The following is a 26151-nucleotide window of genomic DNA, read 5'->3' on the forward strand; positions in this document are numbered from 1 at the left end:
TACAAATGGTCCACAATTTTCTACCCAATTACAACTAAAGTCAATATGTCCAAAAATTAGAAACAGCACAAAAAAAGCACAAAGCTAAGAAAGGGAAAGCCTCCCTCCTCACTGCCCCAGATGCATCGCTCTCCAACCACCCACTATGAACAGTTTCTTGCAATTCCTTCTGGAATAAAATATTTTCCAAATATTTCAATATGAGTATATATTTCCATGTTTAAATTATTTACATTCATAGGGAAGAGACAAACGAAACATATACTTTTCAAGTGATAACATTTATTTAAAATTTTCACCCACAAAAAACAGAAGGGATTACACTGGAGTTATGGTTTTATAGTGACTTTCTTATTCTACAATCCTACAGCAATTTTATATTTTCAAAGGTTCCTCCTGTGAGCAGAAAACTGTAATAATCTGATATATATCAGCAGTTTATTATTATAAAATGAGCATATTTTCATGAACATTCAAATGTAGATATTTGTAAAGTAAAAATCAAGCCTTCCCTCCTTCTCTAAAGGTAACTGTCCCCCCCCCCCCAACACACACACACATGCATATTGACATTTTAGATAGATAGAGATAATGTAAATGTAAAATTCTGAGAAAAGGAATAAGTGTACATAGAAATATAAACCTTCACCTGGATAAGCCTTAGTTTCCTAATCTGTCCTATCCTATATAATAAAAGCGTAGTATGCAAATTGTCCCCTCAACCGGGAGTTTGTCCAGAAGTTCGACCAGGGGGAGAAGCTGGCCAGGGGAAAGGAGGGAAGCCCTGGCCAGCAGCCAGCCACCACTAGAGACCCTACCCGTGCACGAATTTCATGCACTGGGCCTCTAGTGTAACTATAAAGAGGAATGCTATCTTGCCTGTCTCATGGTGAAGTCTAGAAGGCAAAAGGCCAAAAAAAAAAAAAAGTGATTGATAGCCTCCATTTTTTATATGTGGCAGTTTTAGAAAATGCAACTCCAACTTTTCATTCTATTTCTCACCATTTTCAGATCATCCCCTGAACACAGGACCATCAACAGGCTGGTACAGAGAATTACTGCCTAGAATTCCTGGTCTCAATTAATCTTCTCCTCCAAGTAACTGGAACATCCACGGTCTCTGGTCAGTGCTTACTTATGGAGTGCTAATATGAGTTAGAGGGAGGAGATTATCACTATCATTTTGATACTGGCTTCATGAAGTCTAACTATGCTATCTACACACAAGTTCTTCAATGCCAAGGTCAGACACTGAGCCAACATGGCGATCCCCTGCTTCTCAAGTTCCTCCAAGTGAAGCCGATAATTAGTGCTGTAGAGAATGATACAGCCAGCAACAACCCCTCTCCCCTCAAAAAAAGGAGATTGATTTCGTGCCACTAAGTTTTATTTAAAGACCATGCAATCGAATCCCAGCTGGCTTCATTGAAGCAACAACGTGGGCAATCAGTGACACCAACTGCAATGCTATCATTTCTATAAACAGTAATGAGTGGAGGGGGTAGGAAGGTACTAGAAGCTTATGTATAAACAAGAAAGATCATTTCAGCAAGAGAGATTGTCTTGGCAGACTCACAGTGTCCTTCTAATTGGCACCCTACGAAATGCAAAGGGCCTGAAACATTTAATAGCATTAAAAGAAATGCTTTCAAACACAGGGAGATTAACATAGCATTGTGCAATGAAAACAACATGTCACAAAGGTAGCAATTTCATACACTAAGTTGTACAGAGGAACATTTCATTGTTTTAAGATATTTCATGGAAATTGAGGGAACAGATGTATAAGTACTCCCTGGCTGTCCCTTTCAATTAGTGATACCAAAGAATAGAACTTGAGCCTTTCTTAGAAGCTGATGAATCATATCTGGCTATTGCATGAATGAACTTGTATTGAAGTAAGTGCAGAGAAAAGGTATAGCATAAATAACTAGGCAGGAGACCTGAATATGAATAAGGCTGGGTAGGCTTGAATTGAGTTGTAGGGAACTTACCTTTGTAAAAAAATATATATATATACTGGCATCTTGTTTTAATTCAAATACATTCTTCCAGTAAAATATTCAAAGAATGCTACTATTCTTTGCATTAGAGCCCCTTTCTTACCTACCTCAGCCGACCTTTTTGAACTCCCAAATGCTTTCAAACACTGGGAGATTAACATAAATCCTAGGCAGAATTAATTTTTCCTTCCTTGGGGTTATTCTTACAGTAGGAAATTGGCCCAGGGAAGAGGTTGTTAAACTTGAGACAAACTGAGGTTCCCAAGTATTTCTCTTTGGGCATGTATCATATCTTGCCTAGTATTATACTTTTTCCATGTACATATATATTTCGCTGCTGGTCTCCAGCACCTAACATAGAACTTAGCATGCAATCCCTCCTCAAGAAGTGTTTGCTGAGCCCCGTTGGCATGGCTCAGTGGTTGAGCATCTACCTATGAATCAGGAGGTCATGGTTCAATTCCCCGTCAGGGCACATGCCAGGGTTGCAGGTTTGATCCCCAGTGGGGGGCATACAGGAGACAGTCTATCGATGATTCTCTCTCATCATTGATGTTTCAATCTCTCTCTCCCTTTCCCTTCCTCTCTGAAATCAATATATATATATATTAAAAAGTGTTATCTGGATGGAAAAAATGGCAATCCCTGAACCAGAAACATGTTTCTTTAACTTTCTATATTTCAGATGGAAAAGGGCAGAAGGAAAGAAGGGGTGCCAACTGTGGAGGGCTAGTTGGCATGACACAAATATCTTATGTTTCAGAAAAAGTCTGACCTCCCTCCTCTCTTTTGCTGTACTTAACCCAGTGCCAGGCAAATTGATTGCTGGTCTATGACTCAGATGAGAGCATTCAGCCCATGGTTCTTAGTTTATAAGCTCAGAGAAGCAAAACTATAGTAGTGACCAGAGCTGTCACATTGTCACTGCTTTTCCAGCAATGTAGTGAATTCTTCTTTTCCAAAATAAGCTGGGGGCATCAAAAGGCAATTTCCACATTTCAGAATAAGTGGTCATGAGCAACTGAGTTTTAAAGGCCTTGCAATTAAAGTAAAACTTTGAAGCAATAATCTCAGAAACATCAGTGGAGCTTCATTATATCTTTGGGGAAAAGATAAATATCATTTAAGAAACAATGTACCCACTAGGCTCAGGAAACACACTAACTACAAGGGTGATTGATGACAAAGCCTCATACTTTGGTAAGCTAAATTAATTATCCTAAGGTTATGAAAGAAAACCAATACATCTATTTGTTATATACCAAAGATGATATCATAGAGAAATTGGAGTATGTGATTGTAAAGACCTTTAAACATTGCCCAATAATCTTTCATTAAATTTTATTATTTTAAACTCTCTGGCCTGACTATGTCAATCGGGGTAGGTCAGATGATGATTGAACTAAAAAAATATAAGTTACTTAAAAAAGAAGTATTCACTTCTCATTTGTGCTAAATGCTCACCCTGGTTCACATAGTGGGGCTCTGTTTATTACTGACACTCAGCAACACAGGCTGATGGAGCAACCATTCCCTGGAACATCATCAGAAGGAAAGAGCCTGAGGTGAATTGTGCTCTAGCTCTATGAAAGCTTCCACTTGGAAGTGAGACCTGTCACTTCTGTTCACATGACAAGGGCTAATAGCACAAGTCAGATGACCGCATCCTAATATGCCTAAGAAAACAATCCAAAATACTGGGTGAAAAGTGGTAATGACTATTACATTTGCATACAGTAGGCACTTAGCAAATGGCTTGTTTAAAGTACTTTAAGGCAAGTGAACTAACAAAAAGCACTAAGTTCTAGAGCTTTTGGACATTAATTAACATTGAAAAGCTCATGTAAAACAACAAAAAAAATCCCTTTGGAAATGAAAGCCATAGAAAAGTTACAGATATGTGGTATATTACATAACTCATATCATTGTAGCCATTGGAGCATCATTAAAATAGTGAAAAATTTTAAGCTCAGGACATAAAAACAGCTCAAAAAATGATTCTACAACAAAGATAATTGCCATGAATAAATCATTTATCCTTTAATCAAGCTTTCCAAGATTGGATAATTGAAGGCAGTTACACACTAAAGTGACCCATATTTCAAAATTAAAACAGTGTGAGCATCTGAGTACATGGCTTCAGGAGGTGGATTTTTGTCATTCATTTCTTTATTTGGTGGGTGTCTGAAGGTTGAATTTGAATTTAAAATATCTTCAATTTATAAATATATTATTGTCATTTGTCTCAATTTTGGAGGGCACCTGTTACCCACATCTTCAAAGAAAGAGATTAAACGACTATATGAATCCTTAGGAGTAAAGGCAGTGTGGTGCTGAAAACAACGGTATAATTGTATCTTTTTAGAGAATCCCTTCCTGGGAAATAAGCATAAAACAATAACCACTTTACAAACAAACATTCTTTCTTAGATCACTTCCTTGTCCTTTAGAGTAGTCAGAGCCTATATCCCTTAGCTATACAACCAGCCGATGCAACCTGTCAGTGGGCAGTTTTCATTTAGATGCCAGTACTATACTTGAAGGTACAGTTGTAACTGGGTTTGAGTTATGTGTTTTCAGCGGGTTGATAAATTACTTTTGCCCGGAGTGTTTCAATCCCACACCAAGGCCATTTAATGTAACTGTATAGTTCAGTCTCTAGACAGCTGATAACTCTCCAAGCTACCAGGTTGAGTAGCCCCTAACTGACTGAATATCATAGGATAATCATGACTGTACACAGAAGGAGGACAGCCTGTTGGCTGATTCTTTGAAATAGCTTCAGGTGGTAAGATGAGCACAGTGCTCCCCGTGTCCAGTTGTGTGCACTTGTACACACACTCACACGCACATTACTATTGTAGGGACCTACTATCAAAAGTACTGCCCTCCGCTAGTATTCTGTGGAGACCTAACACAGCTTTCTCAGGAGCCTGGCTGTTAGGACAGAAACCCCTCTTTTATACCTTAGTGATGCACAGAAGTGACGAGAAACACCCTCCTTTGATACAATGCTTCTGCTTTCCTCCCAACTAGATATTGAGAGGAATGCACGCAGTAAGCTATTGTTTTAATCCCTACTCTTCTGTTAGCTTATGTTCTTTGCAAAGGTCCCTATGTATAGAGAAAAATGAAGCTGCTTTACTCTCACTTTGAACTAAAAACAGTATTTTATCAGGTTAATAGAAGTGCCATATACTATGAGTAGAAGTGTGTAGAATTTTAAACTTATCTGTCTTTTAATGGATAGGCTCCCCCTGCAAAAAAAAAAAAAAAAAAAAAATCATTGGGGAGGGGGGGCAGGAAGAGATTAACCAAAGAACTTGTATGCATATATGCATAACCCATAGACAGAAAATAGGGCAGTGAAGGCCTGGCAGCAGGGGGTGGAGGGGGAGGAGCAGGGTGAAGGGAGTCAATGGGGAAAAAAAGGGACATCTGTAACACTTTCAACAACAAAGGTAAATTTAAAAAATAGAAAAATAAAAAAAGAAGAATCATAAGACACTAAGAAATAGCCTTAAACAATACACTTAACCTTGTCTAAGATTGTCGTCTTTGATAGCTCATGCTAGCTCCATCCTACTAACGTACAAAACATTTCTAAACTAATATAAGAAGATAAATTTGACAAAATATTAATAATTGAAAATGCAGAGAAAAGACAAGAGAAATGAAATATTTTAATTACACTAAGAAGCTCAAAGGTTAGTAATAATTATTTTTATTCTAACTCTATTTATTTAATAATGGCTAAATAAAATATTGAAATGTTTACAATTCAAAAAATTCAGCAATCCATTAATAGAATCTCTTTGCCCTAGCTGGTTTAGCTCAGTGGATAGAGCATTGGCCCATGGACTGAAGGGTCCTGGGTTCGATTCTGTTCAAGGGCTCATACCTGGTACCTTGATTGCAGGCTTGATCCCTGGCCTACTCTGGCGGCTTGCTGGAAGCAACCAATTGATGTGTCTCTCTCACATCAATGTTTCTCTCTCTCTGTCCCCCCCACCCCACCCCGCTCCTTCCACTCTCTCTAAAAACCAATGGAAAAATATCCTTGGGTGAGGATTAACACACACAAAAATAGACTCTCTTAGTCTCTTATAAAAATGATGTCACTGTTCTCCAGTGGTTCTCACTTCCCTCAACTCTAAAGTAATGGGGAAGAAATAGCTGGCATAAAAATTTCTACTCCATGCTGACACAGTTCAAAATACTAGTATTATGGTATGGCTCTTTAGGAAAGCTTAAAAAATTGAAATAGTGAATTCCAGCTCTATTCTCATAAACTGCTCCATGGAAATCTAGCTGATATCTTTACCTCAATTTGCATGTGCACACTGGGCATGAGGCAAAATTGCTGTAATGTCATACTAATGGCATAAGTCACATGAAAGAATTTTAAAATGGAACACAATAATATCTGAAAAATATAGGAACCATGTATACGATAAGCTCCAAGTTCTCAGAACAATTTTGACATATTGTGAGAGCTCAATAAAGCTTTAGCTGTTATTAATTCATTCAATTTTTACAACAACCTATGAGGTATGTACCATTACCTTAGTAATTTATGCTCTGAATGAGAAAGAGCAGGAACATATAAAAGTTATATAAGATCATAAACTAAGAAAAGCCACAATTTAAGCAAAGGCAATGTAGTTCCCAGAAACAATCTATAATCTACATATTACCTCTGTCTGTGGAAAGGGTGTAAATGAGTCTTTATCTTCACTACTGTAACTACACCATTTTATTTTTTAAATATATGTTATTGATTTTTTTACAGAGAGGAAGGGAGAGGGATAGAAAGCCAGAAACATTGATGAGAGAGAAACAATGTGCCTTCTGCACACTCCCTACTGGGTATGTGCCCACAACCAAGGTATATGCCCTTGACTGGAATCGAACCTGGGACCCTAGAGTCTGCAGGCCAACTCTCTATCCACTGAGCCAAACCGGTTAGGGCGACTACACCATTTTAAAAGAATTCCCCTGGAGTGATAGTTCCCCAATATAACTAATTAGTCCACTAAGTAAAAATGCATCCTATCTAATAAAGAGGGAATATGAAAACTGACCATCATGCTGTCACAAAGATGGTGGCACCCATTCCCCTCAGCTCCGCAGGAGTCACCCCAGTCCTTTCACAAAAAATGGGTTGCCTCAAAAGTTGGTTAAGCTTCTTAGGACAAAAAGCATTCAAAATCTTTGAAAAAGGAATTCCAATATTTATAAAAGTTTGGACTAGACAATTCAAGGTTATTTCCACTACAACCTTCTATGATTTGTGATATTAACATTCTGAATTCACATAGTACCAGCTGTATTGTATTTAAGCAGATATTATTTAAAGGAATGACCATTATTATTAAAACAACTCATAAAACCACACTGTTTGTATGTCAAGGACATTCTGTGTGATTTTCCCAATGGCTGGAGTTAATGCCCCTAAACCGGCAGTCGGACATTCCCCAAGGGGTCTCAGATTGGAGAGGGTGCAGGCCAGGCTGAGTGACACCACCCCCCATGCACGAATTTCGTGCACCGGGCCTCTAGTGTGTAAATAAAGTGCAATAATTTCCATAGGATCACATGTTAAATCTAAGATTAAATAAGATAGAAACCAGGCTAGAGCTATCATTATTTCCACATTTTTTTCATATAATAATACTAAATTCAAAACTCTTAGTGACTTTTGTGATTGTTGACACTATTACAGATGTCCCCCATCCTCACCCTCACCCTAACACTCCCCCCCCCCCACACACACACACACTTTACCCACCAGGACTCAGCCCTTGCCCCGCACCCTGCCTCTGGCCATCATCACACGGTAGTCAGTGTTTATTGGCTATGCATATATGTTCTTCGGCCTATCTTTTCAACTTCCTTCATCCAGTCCCCCACCATCTCCCTCCCCGCTGACCTCTGTCAGTCTGTTCCATATATCCATGCCTCTGGTTCTATTTTGTTGATCAGTTTATTTTGTTCATTAGATTCCACATATAAGTGAGATCATAGGATATTGGTGTTTCTTATTTCACCTAGCATAAGAAACACCAGGTCCAGCCATGCTGTTGCAAAAGACTGCTTTATAACTAGGTCTTCTGTATTAGTCTCATGATCTTGCAACAACCTATGGTGCCAAATGATATGTTATCAATTTTGTTTGGATCTGTTACTATTTGGGAAACTGACTTTACAGGTAAATTGAATATGTTACCTGTTTTTAAATGAGGACATACCCTGTCTAAAAGAGGTAACATATTCAATTTACTTGTAAAGTCAGTTTCCGAAATAGTAACAGATCCAAACAGAAATGATAACATATGTGATTGGGCAGCCTATGTAGGAAACACATTAAGTTACAATCCATTCACATTTCATTTAATGTAGAAAAGGAAAATTGAAATAATATTAAAATACATCTCTATTGGACCCCTGAAATATGTATTTTCAAAACATAAAACTTTAACATCAATCATGCTAGTTTAGAATGTAGTGGCTTAAAATCACTTATAAACATAGGTGCAAAAATGTTTACATAATTTTCTGAATTGAATAAAAGTAAAAACATGAGATCTCATGGCTGATTTCATTTCACAAGTGTATATTCTCAGATCTCACATATAGTTTAATTATCTAATTAGTTCTTTTAAAATGGTTTTATTTTGTATTTAGAGAGATAAGTACCAGAAAATCAAAATTTTATAAAGGATGAATGAAACCTATATATATGCTAATCTTCCCAAATACAGTCTTCATAGCTCTAGAACAGAGTGAAAATATGTAACCAAATGACTCAGATTCACCAGAACAATATATGAAGTTTTAAACATGACACCTATTATAATATTGTTACATTTTTTAACATTAAAGCTTTTTGCAATTCATGGACCCCAAAAACTTTGGTTTAAAAGAGACACTTGGCCCTACCTGGTGGCTCAGTGGATAAAGCCTCAGCCTGCGGATCTAAGGGTCCCAGGTTCGATTCCCGTCAAGGGCATATGCCTGGTTGCAGGCTTGATCCCCAGTAGGGGGCATGCAGGAAGGAGCCAATCAATGACTCTCTCTCATCATTGATGTTTCTCTCTCTCCCTCTCCCTTCCTCTCTGAATCAATAAAAATATTTTTTTTTTAAAAAAGACACTTGTTTAGACAGAGGAAAGGGATGTACCTTTCCTCTGCCCTCACGCCCACTGCCCCTCCCCCATTTTGTAAGAGAAAATCCAAGACACAAACAGTGGATTAGTACTTGCAAAATTACTAGACATAATCATTTTAAAAGGGAATTTACACCCTAAAAGAAAGAGATGGACAATGGAAAATGTTGTGAAACAGCGCACCATTTCCAAGGCTTTCGCACAAAAAGAATTTCACGTATTTGGTTTTAGTTTGATGGTTTTTATTTATTTTTCTCAGTATTGCTGGTCATTTAAAGGGCCTGCTTTTCTTTCTTTCCCTCCCTGTGCCTTCCCTGGGGGCACCTGGTCGGTTAAGCCGCACACTAATTGGAACTCTCCCGTTTCCGCAAGGAGCACAGAACCTGCTTGATCTCCAGGCCAAAACGCATTCCCCGAAGATGGCCAGAAGTCTACTTTTCGGACAAAGCAAGGAATAGAAAAGATACCTGCCTCGCCAGCCACCTGTTTAAAAGTCCCCTCTCCCGCCCAACGCACCAGCAACTTCTCGGAGGAGACACGGAGCAACTCCCGGTCGCACGCCGCCCTCGCAAGTCACAAGGAGAGAGCCGCGAGGCAGTGCGAAAGCAGGTCACCTAACGCACCCCTCAAAGAGAGACCCGAGGTTCCAGTGCGGGCGCTAGGTGACAGCTAGAGCGTTCTATAAGGCGCTGATGACTTCAGGGCTTAAAAAAAAAAAGACAACTCTCGGCGGGGCCATCATCTGGTCCCAGCAAGGAAACGCCTTCCCTCCACCACCACCCACCCCGCGGAACAGAGGCGCGGAGGGGAGAGGAGAGAGGCCAGGAGGAGGGAGGGGAAGCTTGAGGGCCAAGGAGAGAACTCGGTCTCACCGCTTAGGCTGTTGCTGGTCCTGAGGCTCCTTCCACAGAGACACTGCAGCATATGCACTCCTTTCCTCAAAGAAAGCTCAAGAATCTTCATGGAGAAGCGCGCGTGTGGGGTTCGGCCACTCCCCGCCCACCTCCGCTAAACGTCCAACCGAAAGGCGGCTGGTCCTGGAGCGCTGGCTCCCGAGTCCATGGTGCGCGCGTCCCGGGTGGAGAGCAGCTCGCAGCGCGACCGGGCAGGACCCGGGCGCAGGGCAGGAGCGCGCGGGCGCGGTGGCCGGGCGGGCCCGGGGGGAGGAAGTGCGGCGGGCGGGGGCAGCCCCCCGGGGAGCCACGGGCGCGGCCACACCCCGGTGGGATCGCACCTGACCCTGGGACTTCTCCAGGAGGCGGCTGGTCTGCGGGCAGGAAGGTGACGGGGTCGGTGCCCTTTCCAGGTGCCGGCACCCCGGGGGACGAGGGCGGGGTCCCTCGAGGCGCCTGCCTTTCTGTCCCGGTGGCTCCGGACACCCCTTCTGCTCCTGATCTCAGCGTGGGGCGGTGAACCCTGGGCCCCCGAGGGCTGCGCGCGTGCTGAGGGCGACTCGGCGTGAGAATCCGGCGGAAGGGATGCGCTGGCAGGAAGGGCTGGACCCTGGAGCCTGCAAAGCGTCAGAAGCGACTCCAGGGACCTGGGGGGTGGGGATGGGGAGGAGGGGGTGTGGAATAAAGGAAACTCTTGGGTGCGGGCGAGGAGAGCGAAGGAGTGTCTGGGTGTGGGCGGAGCCCTGATGTGGGAGTCTGGACACCTGCATTTTCGGATGGGGTCTCTGTGACCTTGGGTAAGTCACTCTCCCCCTGTGTAAATCAGGGCGGGGAGAGAGTGTGGGATAGACAATTGTTAGCTTCGTGCCTTCCAGTCTCCAGGAAAAGCTTAGCACAGGTGCAGTGGGAAGGCAGGTGCGGGGGGGGGGGAGGCCAGAAGGGAAGGCAGAGGGAGAGGCAGATGAGGAAGGAAATCAGAAAACAACACTACACTTAGGCGCACTATTCTGATCAGCTCTGACTGAATCACCTGGCCCAAGATGACCAGGGAGCTTCCTTGTAGGTTTAAAAGCCTCGATGATTTGTTCACCAGAAACCTCTTTGGCTTTACTTATTTATTGGTTGGTTAACTGGTTCATTTGTTTGCTCCCCGAGGAGGCCATCAAAGCCCTTTTGGAAGACTTACAAGTGAAGCCTACAATTAAAGCAGGCGATTGGATGGGACTCCACCCTACCTGGAATCTCAGGGCAAGGGGGGCCAGAGAGGACACAGCATTATAGCAGGTGATTAAGAGTACAGATGCCAGAGACAAATAGCCTAAATTCAAATACTTACTAGGTATGTGACCTTGAACACATTTTTTAACCTCTCTGTGCCTCAAGTTCCACACCTCTAAAAGAAAGTTAATAGTATCTACTTTATACACCCTTGGTTGAGGGTTAAGCAAACACTTGATGTAAAATAAGTGCTATAATAGTGTTAACAATGATTACATAGCTCCCCACCCGTAGGGTTTTCAATCACTTTCACTTTCCAATGAATGCGAGGGTCCATACTAGTGTCCACAGTTCAGATATCAAGAACTAGTGAATAGTTCAGGTATCACGAACTTACCACTCCCAACTGGAGTGGCTCAGGGGTTGAGCCTAGACCTATGAACCAGGAGGTCATGGTTCCGATGATGGCTTGGGGCATATACCAGGGTTGGAGGCTCCATCCCCAGTGTGAGGACCTGCAGGGGGCAGCCGATCAATGATTCTCTCTCATCATTGATGTTTCTATCTCTCTCTTCCTCTCCTTCCTCTCTGAAATCAATAAAAATCTACTTAAAAGGAACTCAACAGTTTCCAAGGTATTAAACTTGTATTAAACATTGTATAAAACTTGTTAGAGGGTTTACACTGACACTGTGCCAAAAACTTCATATTTGATCCACTCATTGTCCCAAGGCCACCTAGCACTAGCTGGTCAGCTCTTCCCTGCAAGGGAGTAAAAATGGTTTTCATCACTTTTCTTTTTCTCTTCTCTAGGCTAAACCTTCACAGTTCCTATGATGTTCCATAATAGGTGAGATTTAAGGTTGAAGTTGCCTGGAAAAATATTCTTTCAGAAGTCTCTTCCTTCTTCCCCTCAAAGGTGTTAGAAGAAAGCCAGAACATCTGGAGGGCCTCAAGCCCACAACCATCCTGGCTCCACCTTCTCTTAATTCCTTTCATAATTAAGCTCTAACCAGGCTCGGTCATTAAAGGCATCTCCAAGACTCAAGGAGGTATGTCCAGGCCTTTCTTCCAGTCATCTCTTAGAATTGTTATTCAGTGGAATCACCTAAGCTCTGTGGGCTGCAAGGTCCTGGAAGGTCTTGCTAAAGCCACCAGGATGTCATCACTGGGCAACCTGGGTCATGGCCCTCCTCTTTCCGGTCTCTTCGGGAATTAGTGAGAAACTTGGCCTGTCTGGGGATTCTACCATAGAAATTCCCCACAGAGGGAGAGGCAATTAGCAAAAGAAAAACACCTAAAAATAGTCCTTCGTGCTGCAGCACAGGCAGAGCTTTCCGGTAGAGCGCTCCTGCTCTGGAGCCCAGTGCTAGAGCTACTTCTTTACTTTGAGATATATGTTATTCCTTGAACATAACAACAACAATAAAAATAGGGCAAAGGCTCAATTCCCTCAAAGGAACCAGAGCAGAGCAAGCAGGGCCATGAGAGATTTTGAAACATGCATGCTGTCCAGAGCATCACTTTTCATATTTGTAATGAGCCTCTCCTATCTGCCTACCTGGCAGGGTCATTGCAAGGATTCCATGTGGTGAAATACGTGAAAATGCTTGGAAGATTTTTATTATCTTTGCAAGATAAGGTGCTATCCCCAATTTTCTGGGTTCTAGGTGCTCCTTGGTGGTCTAACACACTGGCCCTTTTATTTCATTGCAGGCCAATCTTCTATCTCCCCAACAAGACTGTCAACTCTTAGAAGGCAGGACAGGAAAGCTGTCATAATTAATATTCAAGTGGCCTGCTGTCTTGTTTAAATGGCTGTTGAAGTGATACTTGTGGTCAAGTGTACGCATCACAAAGAAAATTAATCATCACAGTAGTTGTAAAAACAAGCTAAGGGCTCACATGGACAGATTTTTGTTGTTATTGAACTCTCAAGTGAGCTCAGATTAAACCAATGAGAGCACAGAATATTTTAATGCAAAATATTTTCTGACTATATATTATGAACATTTCATCAAAGTAGATTAAAAGGGAATTGATCACTAGAATTTTATTAGTCAAACTTAGTTAAAAAAAAAAAGTTTTTTACCCTTATCAGAACTTCAATGTACATGCTTGTTAAAGCAACTCCTAAGGTGGCATCTAGTTCCACAATTAGGTACATAGATTACATAGATGTCATCTTCCTAAAGTATGTTGGGCAGTACTTAAGGAGAACACATTTTTGCAGGTACCATAATTTCCAAATATAAGACAAAACAAAACAAACGTAGTAGCCGAAGCACAATGGATAGTAATAAAGTGGCAAATTTTAGTTTAAGCCAAACTTCCAAATTTTCTCCTTTCTGTTTGTATTATTCTATAACCCCAAATCAAAATTGTTCTGGGAATTATATTTTTAAATTTTAAATTGAAGATATATTATTATTTTAATGCTTAAATTTTAAATCATGTATCTGTCTCTAATTGAAGTTTTCTTAAGTTAGGCATTCTTTCTCTTTTTGAATTAACCTTGGACCAACTCTAGCAAGTGACTCACCAGTGTGGCTGCAAAATGAAAGAATAATTTTCTAAGAGGGATTAGAAAATCTGGTACATAATGATAGGTGAGCTTGTTTCAATTCCTAGTATCTAATTTTTCCTTTTTATAAAGAGTTACTCACAGTGTGCAGGAATTAATAAGTGTCTGTGGGAGTTCTGAGATTTTTAAGTGGTGACTTATCTAAGACATTTTCTGTTCATATTAAACATAGGAATCTGTTGACTCTTGGCATCAACTGTGCAATTAATCAGTGCATTTTTTCTGCTTGGAAGCCTACAATGAATGAGCAATAACATTTTCAAAAATTTGCCAGGTCAAAAACTCTTAATGAGTATACTAATGGCAAAATGTCTATCAAACGGAAAGCAACTTATATCTTCACAAAGAAACCTTGGCAACACATAAACTACAAGATCAACATCAGTGTGATATGTGTAGTCCATTGACTGCTATGGTAAAAACTGTATCTCATGTCTTAGAAATACCTTCAAATCCAACTTTTTGATAGGCAACTGCCATAGACTGAATGTCTGTATCCCCAAATTCATAAATTGATTTCCTAATCCCCCAGGTATTAAGAGATGGGGCTTTTGGGAAGCTTCAAGATCATGAATGAGATTAGTGCCCTTTAAACAGAGATTCCAGGGAGTTACCTCTCCCTTTCACCCTGGGAGGACACACCAAGAAAATGGTCATCTATGAACTAGGAAGACGGTCCTCACCAGGCACAGGATCTTGGTGCCTTGACCTTCCCAGCCTCCAGAACTGTGAGAAATAAATGTTTGTTGTTAAAGCCAGCCTATGGTATATTTTGTTATAGTGGCTGGGACACACAAGACACCCATAAAATCAATTTCATTAGATAGTATGACAAAAACTGCCACTACCAGCTGAATTACTTTATTAATGACATGGAATCTAAATAACTTTTAACTATTTTCAAAAATGCAAACACATGGGTTTTTAAAAAATTTGTTCTTCCTCTTGTACTTTTCTTTGTTCTTCTATTTCTTCTTCTCCACACTATTTATTTTGAAATAAATTTAAACTTACAGAAATGTTGCAAAATAATACAGAGTTAATGTATACTCTCCACTCAACTTCCAATGTTAACAACTTACATAACCAGTGTACAGTTATCAAAACCAGAAGATTTACACTGGCACCATGCTATTGAATAAACTACAAGCTTTCACCAGTACCCCAATGTTCTTCTGTTTCAGGATCCACTTTGCATTTAGTTGTATCCTTAATCTTCTTAAATCCATGACAAAGCCTCCATCTCTTCTTGACTTCAGGACCTTGAGTTTTTAATAAATATTGGTCCAACATCCTGTTGAATGTCTTTCAATTTGAGTTTCTCTGATGTTTTCTAATGATTTGTCAACAGTTATTAATTTTGGCAAGAATGTCACAGACGCGATGTTATGTATCTTTAGGCTTTTTACGATTGCTAGTCAAAATAGTATTTTTTTCAAAGGTACTTAGATTAGTTTGTTGTTCCTTATCCTTTTCGGTGTAGCTTATTCATTTGTAACCCAGTTACATGCATTTATTATTACTTATATTCCATACTGGTTGATTTTAACTATTTAAAATTAATTTTAGTGATTTTTCTATTATTTGAATATGTAAAACATCTGTATGTCTCTAAGAGCTTTGTATAAATTCCTTGTGTGAGAGTTCAGCTTTTCCCACAGCCCCACCCATAGAATGGATTGTGCTACATTTTTATTTTTGTCAGTTTAATTGTAATGTCATCTTAATTTGCATGTCTTTAATTATGAGTAAGTTTGAACATTTTTTATTTAAGAGCTTATATTTTTCAAAGGAATTGCCTGTTTACATTACTTTCTTATTTTGTTATTACAAAAATATACCCACTTTTAAAAGACCAGAATTTGCCACCAGGGAGGGTCCTGAAATTAAATTATACTAATTTAAACATTTATTTAGATAGGAGTTCAAAACAAGGTCATTTTCATAGGAACAGGGAGTAAGGTTTTAAGATAACTTTTTATTCAGTCACTCATCCATTCATACATTCCATAAATAATTTGAAACTAAAATTATTTCGTTTGCTCTGAAAGCCAGTAAAGGAAGAGAGATGTGTCAACCATAAGTAAAACACAGCTTTGCAATAGAGGTAGGACTGCAGAGCTCAGTGAAGGTACAAAGAAAAAAAGGGGTTCATACTGTATCCACTAAAGGACAAACCACTTCTGAAAAATACAGCACCCATATGCAGACTCTATATTTACCTCCAATCCTGTCCTATATCCCATCACATCTCTATGAGATACATGGCAATAATTCTGATTTAACTTAAGTACATCCTATAGCAGACCAAAAGAGAAAAAAAGGCAAGAAATAATGTTACTTTTACAGGTTTTTTTTCCAATAAAACCTTCTGAGGTCCAGTTAATATATAAGCCTACATTTTCCTCCAACCTTCCCACCCCAGATTTTAATCTTCAAATAAATAATACTTCAGAGTTTGCTGTTATAATTTGAGGTTTTCCATTCTCTTTAATTACGCTGTAATGAGTTGTTTTGAATAGATTCAGAGCTTGTCATCTATTTTTTTTAAAAAAATATTTAAATATGAGTTCTATGAGCCAAGTATCAGTTGTTTATTGTGAGAAATATGAAGTTAATCGATCCAAGATAGTTAATACTTGTGAATTTCAGGGAAGCAACATTTACTCATTAGTCAAAACTCTTCACCAAAATACAGGCACAGTTCCAAATGTGCATTCTCACTTCTATCACCTCAACTCTTTCTGACCCTACAAATCCCACACATTCTTTAAAACTTACCACAAGACCGACCAGCTCCCTCTGGGAAATTTTCTCTGGTGCTTCCTGACTCTGCCCCAAATTAATAACAACTTCTCAGCTCCCATAACACACTATATCATTCCATTTATTCTGCTTGTACATATGTATCTTTCCCCAAGAGATTATGATACCTGCAAATTTAGGTATCTTTATCTTTTATCTTAGTACCTAGAACATGTAATAAATAATTTATTAATTAAATATTGATATAATAAAATTAATAGTAAATTAATGATATTTCATATTGCTGAAGTAAAGTAATATGGGGACTGTTATTGTGTATTTTTCATTTGGAGAATATTTTACAACTATGCACCAAATTAAAAAACAATAACCTACAAAGAATTTAGAATAAATATATGGCCTATGCCTGAGATATAATTCACTTGTAGACACATGATAACTCATAAGATTCACTCATAATCAAAGAACTATAAAATATATCAATAATAAGATACCATTGTTCAATTATTCAGGTTTCAAAGATGAAAATGTTTGATAAGCCAGTGTACTAGAGAGAATGTAAAGGAAATGGGAACTCTTACATTCTTGGAAAGAGTACACACTGAATACATTTATGGATTGCAATTTGTCTCCATCTTTCAACACTTAAAAAAACACTTCTCCCAAATGTCTTTCTAAATACTAGCTTCCTGATATGGTTTCAGAGGTTAAACTAGTGACAGTTGCACAACGTATCAGTACATCAGTGACATGCTATTTGATCCTAATGATTCTAATCCATTAATAGGGAACTAATAGAATTTTGGCACATCTCTTGTTACAAAGAAATGTCTTGAACTTTAAAAAATTATTAACTCAATATGTACTGAAAGATCCTTGAAATTTATTGTTTGAAATTTAATTACATGAATTTATAACATATAAAATTTAACACACATGTAAAAGAATATTAAATTACGTAACAATCTGTGTGATTGAATAAAAGAAAGTGCATTGTTTATGTTTATAAATTCATGGACTCTTTCTGAAAGAGTACACAAGAAACTGACATCAGGTATAGTCTTAGGGATGATTAGGATGCTGAATAGGAGAGAGAGGAGATTTACTTTAGGCTGCAATTCATTTTGTACTTTTAAAACTTGGTACTGTGTGTGTGTGTGTATGTGTGTGTGTGTGTATACATATATATACATACATATGTATATGTATATATATTCTTCAAAATAAATATAATTAAATATATAAATTTTGCTTTGGATAAAAAAGTATTTATTACTAAGACTGATTAAATACAAAATAAAGACAGTGAAGGAGATACACTAGAACTAGAAATGTCATTTCCAGGTAGCCAACAGGATATAGTCTTAATGCCATGAATCAGAAGACTTCATCAGAATCACACCTACTCAGGGCCTAAGAACAGAACGTTCCTACCAAAAATAGTTTAAGGTATTGATAAGACTTATCCTCTGCAATGAAGGGGGTACATGAAGAAAAAACAAAGAAATCCTAAGTGCTATAAATCTGAAATATCACTCTTATTTTAATTTTAAATTATGTACTAGTTTTTTAAAGTGAGGCCTTAAATTTAGTTGACATTGGGGGAAATAGTTAATAGTGGCATATAATTGAAATAAGCTATATTTAACTTCCCTGGCCCTTGTGGAATTTCAACAATCTTGAGTATTAAAAACATCCAAAATAATAATAATAATGAAGACCCCCTTTCACTTCAGCAATAAACAGTCAACCAACCCATTTTATCAAATTTCACATTATCTGTTCTCTCCAAATAAAAACCTCCTTTAATTGTATAGTATATATTAAGTCTACCTGTTAAATGAGTTAAGTTTTAAAATTTCTATTCAATGCATGCTTAGTGAGCATACCGTGCATATTATAAAGATAACCCCTGCCCTCAGTGACCTCATATCTTGGGAGCATATCTTGGGAGGTAGCTATACAAATAATGGTGATAAGAATAGAGATGCCTGAAAACTATTGTGAGAGCAAAGATGAAGGGAGCAATTTTATTTGTCCAGGAGGGAGCTGCAGGACAAAAAAAAAAAAAGGAACTCCAATATGGTGGCATTTGACAAGAATGGAGTTTTTTCAAAAAAAACTGATAGGAAAATAAAATTTATTTGTGGAATGACTTCATTCAGAGTTTAAGGGAATAAATTTTCAGCATAGGTCAAAACAAGATAGGTAATATTCAGCTCAACCCTTTAACAGAAATGAAGACTAAAAAGGGGAGAGTGATTTTCACTAAAGCCACATGGCTCCTAGTGGCAGAGTTACCACTCAAATCAGGACAATGCCTCCAGTGCAATATTCTTTACCTGACACCATGTGCTGTTTCTGGTTTGAGTAGTGTAGAGATCAAACTTATTTTATAAAATGCATAGAAATGATTTCAGGGCATCCTTCCCTGGAAATTAAAATTTTCTCTCTGCAAATTCTCTGCTTTCCAGAAGCAGAGGGCAGCCATTCATTTAAAGACCTGACAACAGTAAACATAATATTATAATATTGCCTTTACAGTATTTGGTATTTACTGGTGTCAACTTTCAGAATAGGGTCTAGGAGTTAGTCTTGGCTTATGGAGTAGGCTGACTCTTATAGTGGTGAGCTTGAACTGTGCAAATACAAATACTTGTAGATCTATGGTCCAGATAGAGGAAGGAGGAGAATAACAGCTCTCTGGAACCATTGATTTGAGTAGAAGTGAAGGCTTGATGGAGATGTGGTACTTTGTAAAGGAAAGTTTATCCCTCTTTTTTTTTTTTTTCAGCCCTCTTTAAGGTGCCTATTATACATACAGATACATTCACAAATTCACATATGTGCATATATTTGTGCCTCTGCAGAACACACTGCCATGTACGAAGCAAAAGCTTCATGTAGACTTTTCAAAACGCCTCTTTGTGCACTTTCTATCTTTTTTCCTTTCTTAAACACACAAACATCTTAAAAAGGAATGTGCTGCCCTAGCCAGCTTGGCTCAGTGGATAGAGTGTCTGCCTGGGGACTGAAGGGTCACGGGTTCGATTCTGGTCAAGGGCATATGCCTGTGTTGCGGGCTCGATCCCCAGTAGGGTGCGTGCAGGAGGCAGCCAATCAATGATTCTCCCTAATCATTGATGTTTCTATCTCTCTCTCTCTCTCTCCCTCTCCCTCTCTCTTCCTCTCTGAAATCAATTAAAAAGGAATGTACTTATACTGTCTCCACTTAAGCACATTTTATTCTTTCCTGAACCTATTGAATGATGCCTTTTGCCCACACATCTCACTGATGTTCTCCTTATAAAATCGCCATATACTAGGCTATTCTAGTTTCTAGCACATTTTGTCCTAATTATTCAGAAAACTGTAATTATATGTATTAAAATTATTAATCATTCTCTATTTCACAAAACTCTTCCTCCTTATTTCTAGAACAAGTTTTTTACTTCTCTATTTAACTTCACAGTTTTCTTTCTGGCCATCACCCACTACTACTGTTTCCAGGGTTGCAGCCTCTAATCCTTTCACTCTCTTTACTTTTCTCAGGCATCCCTCTACAGATGTCTTAGTCTGCTGATGACTTCTGACCAGACTCCTCCATAGTTTTAGTTGCATATTTCCAGGCTTTCCTGGAAAGCTTTACCTAAATGATCCACAGGCACTTATGAAACAACAAATCTGGATACATCCCTTTCCCCAAAAACCTATTGAGTTGCACATTTTAGTAAAAGATTCCATCATTTATACAGTTTCCAAATAATAAAACCTGTAAACCATCCAAGACTCCTCTTGCTAACTCACCTCCCATCAGTCAGAGGGTATTAGAGATATTATTTCTTTAACATCTCTTACATCCATCCACTTTGTTCCTATATTCTTTCAGGCCCTCATCACTTCTTGCCTGACTACTGTAACATTATTATGAAAGACAATCCAACTATCAACTATCTTCAATTTACCCTCCAAACTGCTAAAATAATCACCCCAAAACTCAAATCCCTGAAGGATTTTGCTCTTCAGAAACTTTTCAGAGCATTCAAGATGAAGTCAACAACTTAAGCTCCCCAAAAAAACCCTGGATAGTTTGCCTCATCTTCCTTCATCTCTGTCCATGAACTTAATACCATTCATATCCTTGAGGCACACAGTTTCATGTGTGTGTATCTTTGCACATGTTGTTCCCCTTGCTTAGACACCCTGCCTTCTTTCGTATCACATTGAATACATGTACCCAACATTAAAAAATTGGCTCCAGCATGATCTCCATCAAAATCCTTCCCTGAATAGGTTAAGGCTCATCTATGTATATTTCTTTCACACAGCAATCTTGGATTTGTTTAATTTATAACCTTTATGTTTGATAGAGTTATGGGAAAACCAAAGTATTTGTTAAAAATTCAGCCAAATAATCATACAAACAATTGCAACTATGATTGGTGCAAAAAAGAAAAGTACATGATGCTATAGTGTCTAAAGTAGGAGATGAGGGTTGATCTAGTTGGAAGAATCAAGAAAATTGAAGAATTTTTCACATCATGCCTTGTATCACAATTAGTTGGGCATATCTTTTATATACATTTCCTTACCTCAAACACACACATACACACACACACACACACACACACACACACACACACACACACTTTATTCCTTTTCACGGCAAGTATGAAATGTATTAGTACTATTAGTAATAGTAATAATAATACTATTACTACCACCTGTCTCCATACATAAACTATGCTCAGAACATAAGAAATGGTCACCAAATACCTGCTGGATTAAATTGAAAGTTTCACCCAGTGTCTTAGAATAGTTACATAATTTTATTTTTTCAAGATTGAATCAACCATATAGTTCATCTGAAGATAAGGGCTTACTCAAATGTACTGTAACCTAATATGGCAATTACATATAAAAGCAACATGTGTTGTGCATTCTCTTTCCTAAAAATCAATGACACACCTTTCAGATGGTTTCAGGTATGATAAATATAAACGAGGTCTTGGAATGAGTGAAAAGAAACTCAAGCTAAGAGAAAATAAGTATATTGAACCCTTTAATTGGCTATTCCTATCTAATAAAAGAGTAATATCCAAATTAACCATCACTCTGCTACACCCATAAGCCACGCCCACAAGCCAATCAGGAGTGAATATGCAAATAAACCCAACCAAGATGGCTACAGCCACAGAGAGCAGGAGGGAGGCTTGGGTTTCCCAGGCAATGGAGGAAGCCAAGCTTTCTGCCTGCCCTTGCCGGCCTAGGCCTCCACTCAAGGCTACAAAGTTTCAATTATAGAAGATACATAAACCCCAACAGAAATGGCTGCTGCCACGGAGCAAGCAGAAGGCTTGGCTCCGCTCCAGGCTACAAAGTTTCAATTGTAGAAGATAAATAAACCCCAGATACCAGGGCCTCCACTTGGGTCACCAGGGGGCATGACCAGCCTGCAACCACCACAGGCTCCTCGCCCAGGCCGCCCCATGCCCCAAGGGAACCCCCACCCTGATCCGGGACACCCTTCAGGGCAAACCAGCTGGCCCCCAACCATGCACCAGGCCTCTATCCTATCTAATAAAAGAGTAATATGCAAATTGACCATCACTCCAACACACATGATTGCTGCCCCCATGTGGTCAAAGATCCTGCCCCCATGTGGACACAAGATGGCCACCACAAGATGGCCAGCAGGGGAGGGCAGTTGAGAGGGACCAGGCTGGCAGAGGAGGGAAGATGGGGGTGACCGGGCATGCAGGGAAGGGCAGATGGGGGAGACCCAGGCCTGCAGTGGAGCACAGTTGGGGGGGATCAGGCCTGCAGTAGAGGGCAGTAAGGGGTGACCAGACCTGAAAGGGAGGGCAGTTAGGGGCAAACAGGCTGGCAGGGGAGCAGTTAGGCATAAATCAGGCTGGCAGGGGAGTGGTTAGGGGGTGATCAGGCTGGCAGGCAGAAGCGGTTAGGGGCAATCAGGAAGGCAGGCAGGCGAACAGTTGGGAGCTAGCAGTCCTGGATTGTGAGAGGGATGTCTGATTGCCCATTTAGGCCCGATCCCACCAGGATCAGGCCTAAATGGGCAGTCAGACATCCCTCGAGGGGTCCCAGATTTGAGAGAGTGCAGGCTGGGCTGAGGGACATCCCCTCCACCCCCGTGCATGAATTTCGTGCACTGGGCTTCTAGTCTAATATAATATTCTTGGAAGACCAATAGGCAAAGACCTGGATAAAGAAATTTCTAGAGCACCAATCTGAAAGGTCTCCTACTCCCTGAATTGGCAATTGTTTCCATTTCTGATTGGATAGGTTAATTACCATTTTTTTCAAGTAGATGGTACAAAAAGATCTGGCAACAATCATTTTAATACTCAGACTATTGTGCAGGCAAGAAAAAATAAAGTTTAGAGAAGTGAATCACTTAAGTGTCAGGGTTGAGAAGTTAAAACCAGGTCCAGTTTAAGCAAGTGAATACTGCATATATCTGATCCAGTGGATATGTAAGTCACTGGGATAATGCTTCTAGGAGCTAGCAATGAATAACTCTCTACAGTATCCTGGGCTTGTGTAAATTTTCCAGTTGGATTAAAATGTTATTTATATTTTAGATCTATGTTATATTTTGATCCAATGCGTCTCACTTGGAGAAGTTCAGTGGTTAAGACTTGTGTTTTCGAATCAAACTGGACTGGTTTTAACTTCTCAACCCTGACACTTAAGTGATTCACTTCTCCAAACTTTATTTTTTCTTGCCTGCACAATAGTCTGAGTATTGAAATGATTGTTGCCAGAATTAAATGAAGAAGAATACTTAGTATGGTGCCTACCAGAGAGTAAGTGCTCACTAAATGATGGTAAATGATCAAAGAGGTGGTGGGGATTGTATTGACATTGAAAACTCTGGAATAGTCTTCCATTAATAATCCTTTTCTTATTTAAAAATATGACTAGCAACATCAATCATCTGTTATTTAAGGTTATTTTTATAACTACTCTACAACATCTGTCTAAATAAGAACCATTTTTGCTTGAGGAAAGAATCAAAGAAAATTGGACTTAGAGTAGAACAGTTTTGAAGATTTTTATTTCATCAAAACTCTGTAAGAAGAGACTGCTAATGGATAAGGGGTTTCTTTGGGGGTTGATAAAAATGTTCTAGAATTAGACAGTGGTGATCCTTGCATAGCTTTGTGAGTATACACACACACACACACACACACACACACACACAAAAAAAAACAAAAAAAACAACAACGGCTAAACTATACCCTTTAAAGGGGTGGAATTTGAATTCAATCTAAATTTTAAAAAACTCTATAAGAAAAATATGTGGGCCTTTTGTACAACTACAAAATTGATTGAAATGTTTGAGACTTCAGACCCATACATTCCTGAGTCAAATCCCAATGTTTCTAGTTACCAGCTATATGTGTTCATGGACAAATTTCTCAACTTCTTTGAGTTTCATTTTCCTCATTTGCAAAGTGAGGCTGATAAACTGCCTTGCAGAGTTGTGGTAACAAAATATAAGGGGCTAGGAAGAAGAAAATGCTTAATGCCAAGTTTAGCACTTATACACTCCCCACAAACAAATTCCTTGTCACTTTTTCCCAGAATTTGAAATCTGCTTAACAAGGACTAGTGTAAGTTTAAATAATGGCTTTAAAAAATTAAATCATAACATAGTGTAAATCACCCACTGACCATTCCTATATTTAAAATTATAATCTATAAATGCAAAACAAAACAAAACAACCTATTTTTGCCATTGTTGATTTGTCTTTAATCCAAGGCATCACTTAGACATTCAGCATTAGGGCTCCATTCTGGATTAGTAAGCCACGATCACACCTTTTCCATTTTAGTAGTTAATAGGTTTAACTGTGAAAAAGTCCAACATCAAAGGTGAAAAAACAGCATGCACCAGGGTTTCAATTATCTTTGAAAAAGAGATACACATGGGGGAGAAAGAATGAAGGCATATGCACAAAAATACAACAGTGGCTATTTCTCAGTAAACATGTTGCGGGGAGGCACGACAGTCCAGTTTGTTCAGAGGATGACCTCTGGAATTGGACTTGCTGGGCTTCCCTTCTGCTCTACCACTTACGGCCATGACCCCTTTGTGCATGTCACAAACCTCCCCAGACATCACTTTCTATTTATATAAAATGAGGACAATAATATGTCACACAGTAAAGCTTAACTGAGGTCATATATATAAAGCACAAGGTACAGTACCTGTGGAAATTAAACACTTCACAGATGTTATCATCAATTTCTATTCCCGCATTTCTGTAATTTTTAAATTTTCTAAAATTAATGTTGAATACTTTTAAAATCAGAAATAAATATTTCTTTTGTTTTTTTACTATAAGCATATTTTAAAATTAAGAATTCTAAATATTCAACTATAACTCTTGAGGTTACAGCATCAAAAAATACTTCTTCCACCTGACCAAGCATGGCCTAGTGGTTGAGCATTGACCTATGAAACAGGAGGTCATGGCTACATTCAAGGTCAAGGCACATATCCTGGTTGTGGGCTTGATCCCCAGTGGGGACATGCAGGAGGCAGCCAATCAGTGACTCTCTCTCATCATTGATGTTTCTGTCTCTCTCCCCCTCTCCCTTCCTTTCTGAAATCAATAAAAAATATTTTTTAAAAATACTTCTTCCATGGCCTACTATATGAGCTTCATGCTTGGATTCAGTAAACATGCTGTTATTATTCTCAGTACTTCTAATGTCGAATGTTGAAATTTCTGAAAAAGCATAAGCTAGGAATTGGATGGAATTTTCTGATTCCCTACACAGACTTACAAGGATTACAATACGACTTCTAGGAAGTGGTTTTAGTAATATTATCAAGGCAGCTACCAGGTACTCTTTCTGAAAAGTATACCAATTTATAATTTTATTAGATGTGCCTATCACTGCTTCTAGACCTTTAAGTGATATTTTTAAAAATAAAAATAAAATGCACTTTCATTTTTGGGGTCCTTGCATCAATTACAAGCTCAGAGAAAGTGAGAGACCAACTAACTATCCAGATATGCAAAGAAAATAAAATAAGATGTGTACAATTTTCTAATTCCCAAACTTTTACTGCTTCTTTCCAACAGCAGAGTTTAAAACTTACTAGGACACACACACACACACACACACACACACACACACACACACACTAACATATTTTATTTTCAAATAATTTTCCTAACCTAATTAAAACCTAATTATTTCTTAGGGAATGTGATAAAATATGAAGTCTATTACTGTTTCTTGTGGGATTTTTGCTTGCTATTTTTTTCTTCCAAAAAGCAATGTTTGCATTTTCAAAGTAAAGTCATCTGGGGACAACAAATCCTGACCATCCTTACTAATAAAAGCCTAAGTAGTCATCATGCCGTGATGCCCTCACACGGTTACAAGATGGCTGAGCACACAGTGGGCGCATGCAGGTGGGTGGGGCTGGGCTTGACACTGCATGCACAGCATGGAGACTGCCTGGAAGTCCGGCC

The 26151-nt window shown here is 39.0% G+C and overlaps 1 protein-coding gene across 1 annotated transcript in view; it reads right to left on the reverse strand.

Moving 5' to 3' along the window:
• FGF12 (fibroblast growth factor 12) overlaps positions 1-10309 on the reverse strand; it is a 364984-nt gene extending 354675 nt beyond the window's left edge. Inside the window, exon 1 of the mRNA XM_008151606.3 lies at positions 10045-10309. Coding sequence (XP_008149828.1) covers positions 10045-10135 — 91 coding nt within the window. The 5' untranslated portion in view covers positions 10136-10309. The remainder of the gene's footprint in view (positions 1-10044) is intronic.
• Positions 10310-26151: the final 15842 nt, after the last annotated feature.

The sequence above is a fragment of the Eptesicus fuscus genome, chromosome 3, assembly GCF_027574615.1.
Source record: "Eptesicus fuscus isolate TK198812 chromosome 3, DD_ASM_mEF_20220401, whole genome shotgun sequence".
In the NCBI taxonomy this organism is placed as follows: domain Eukaryota; kingdom Metazoa; phylum Chordata; class Mammalia; order Chiroptera; family Vespertilionidae; genus Eptesicus; species Eptesicus fuscus.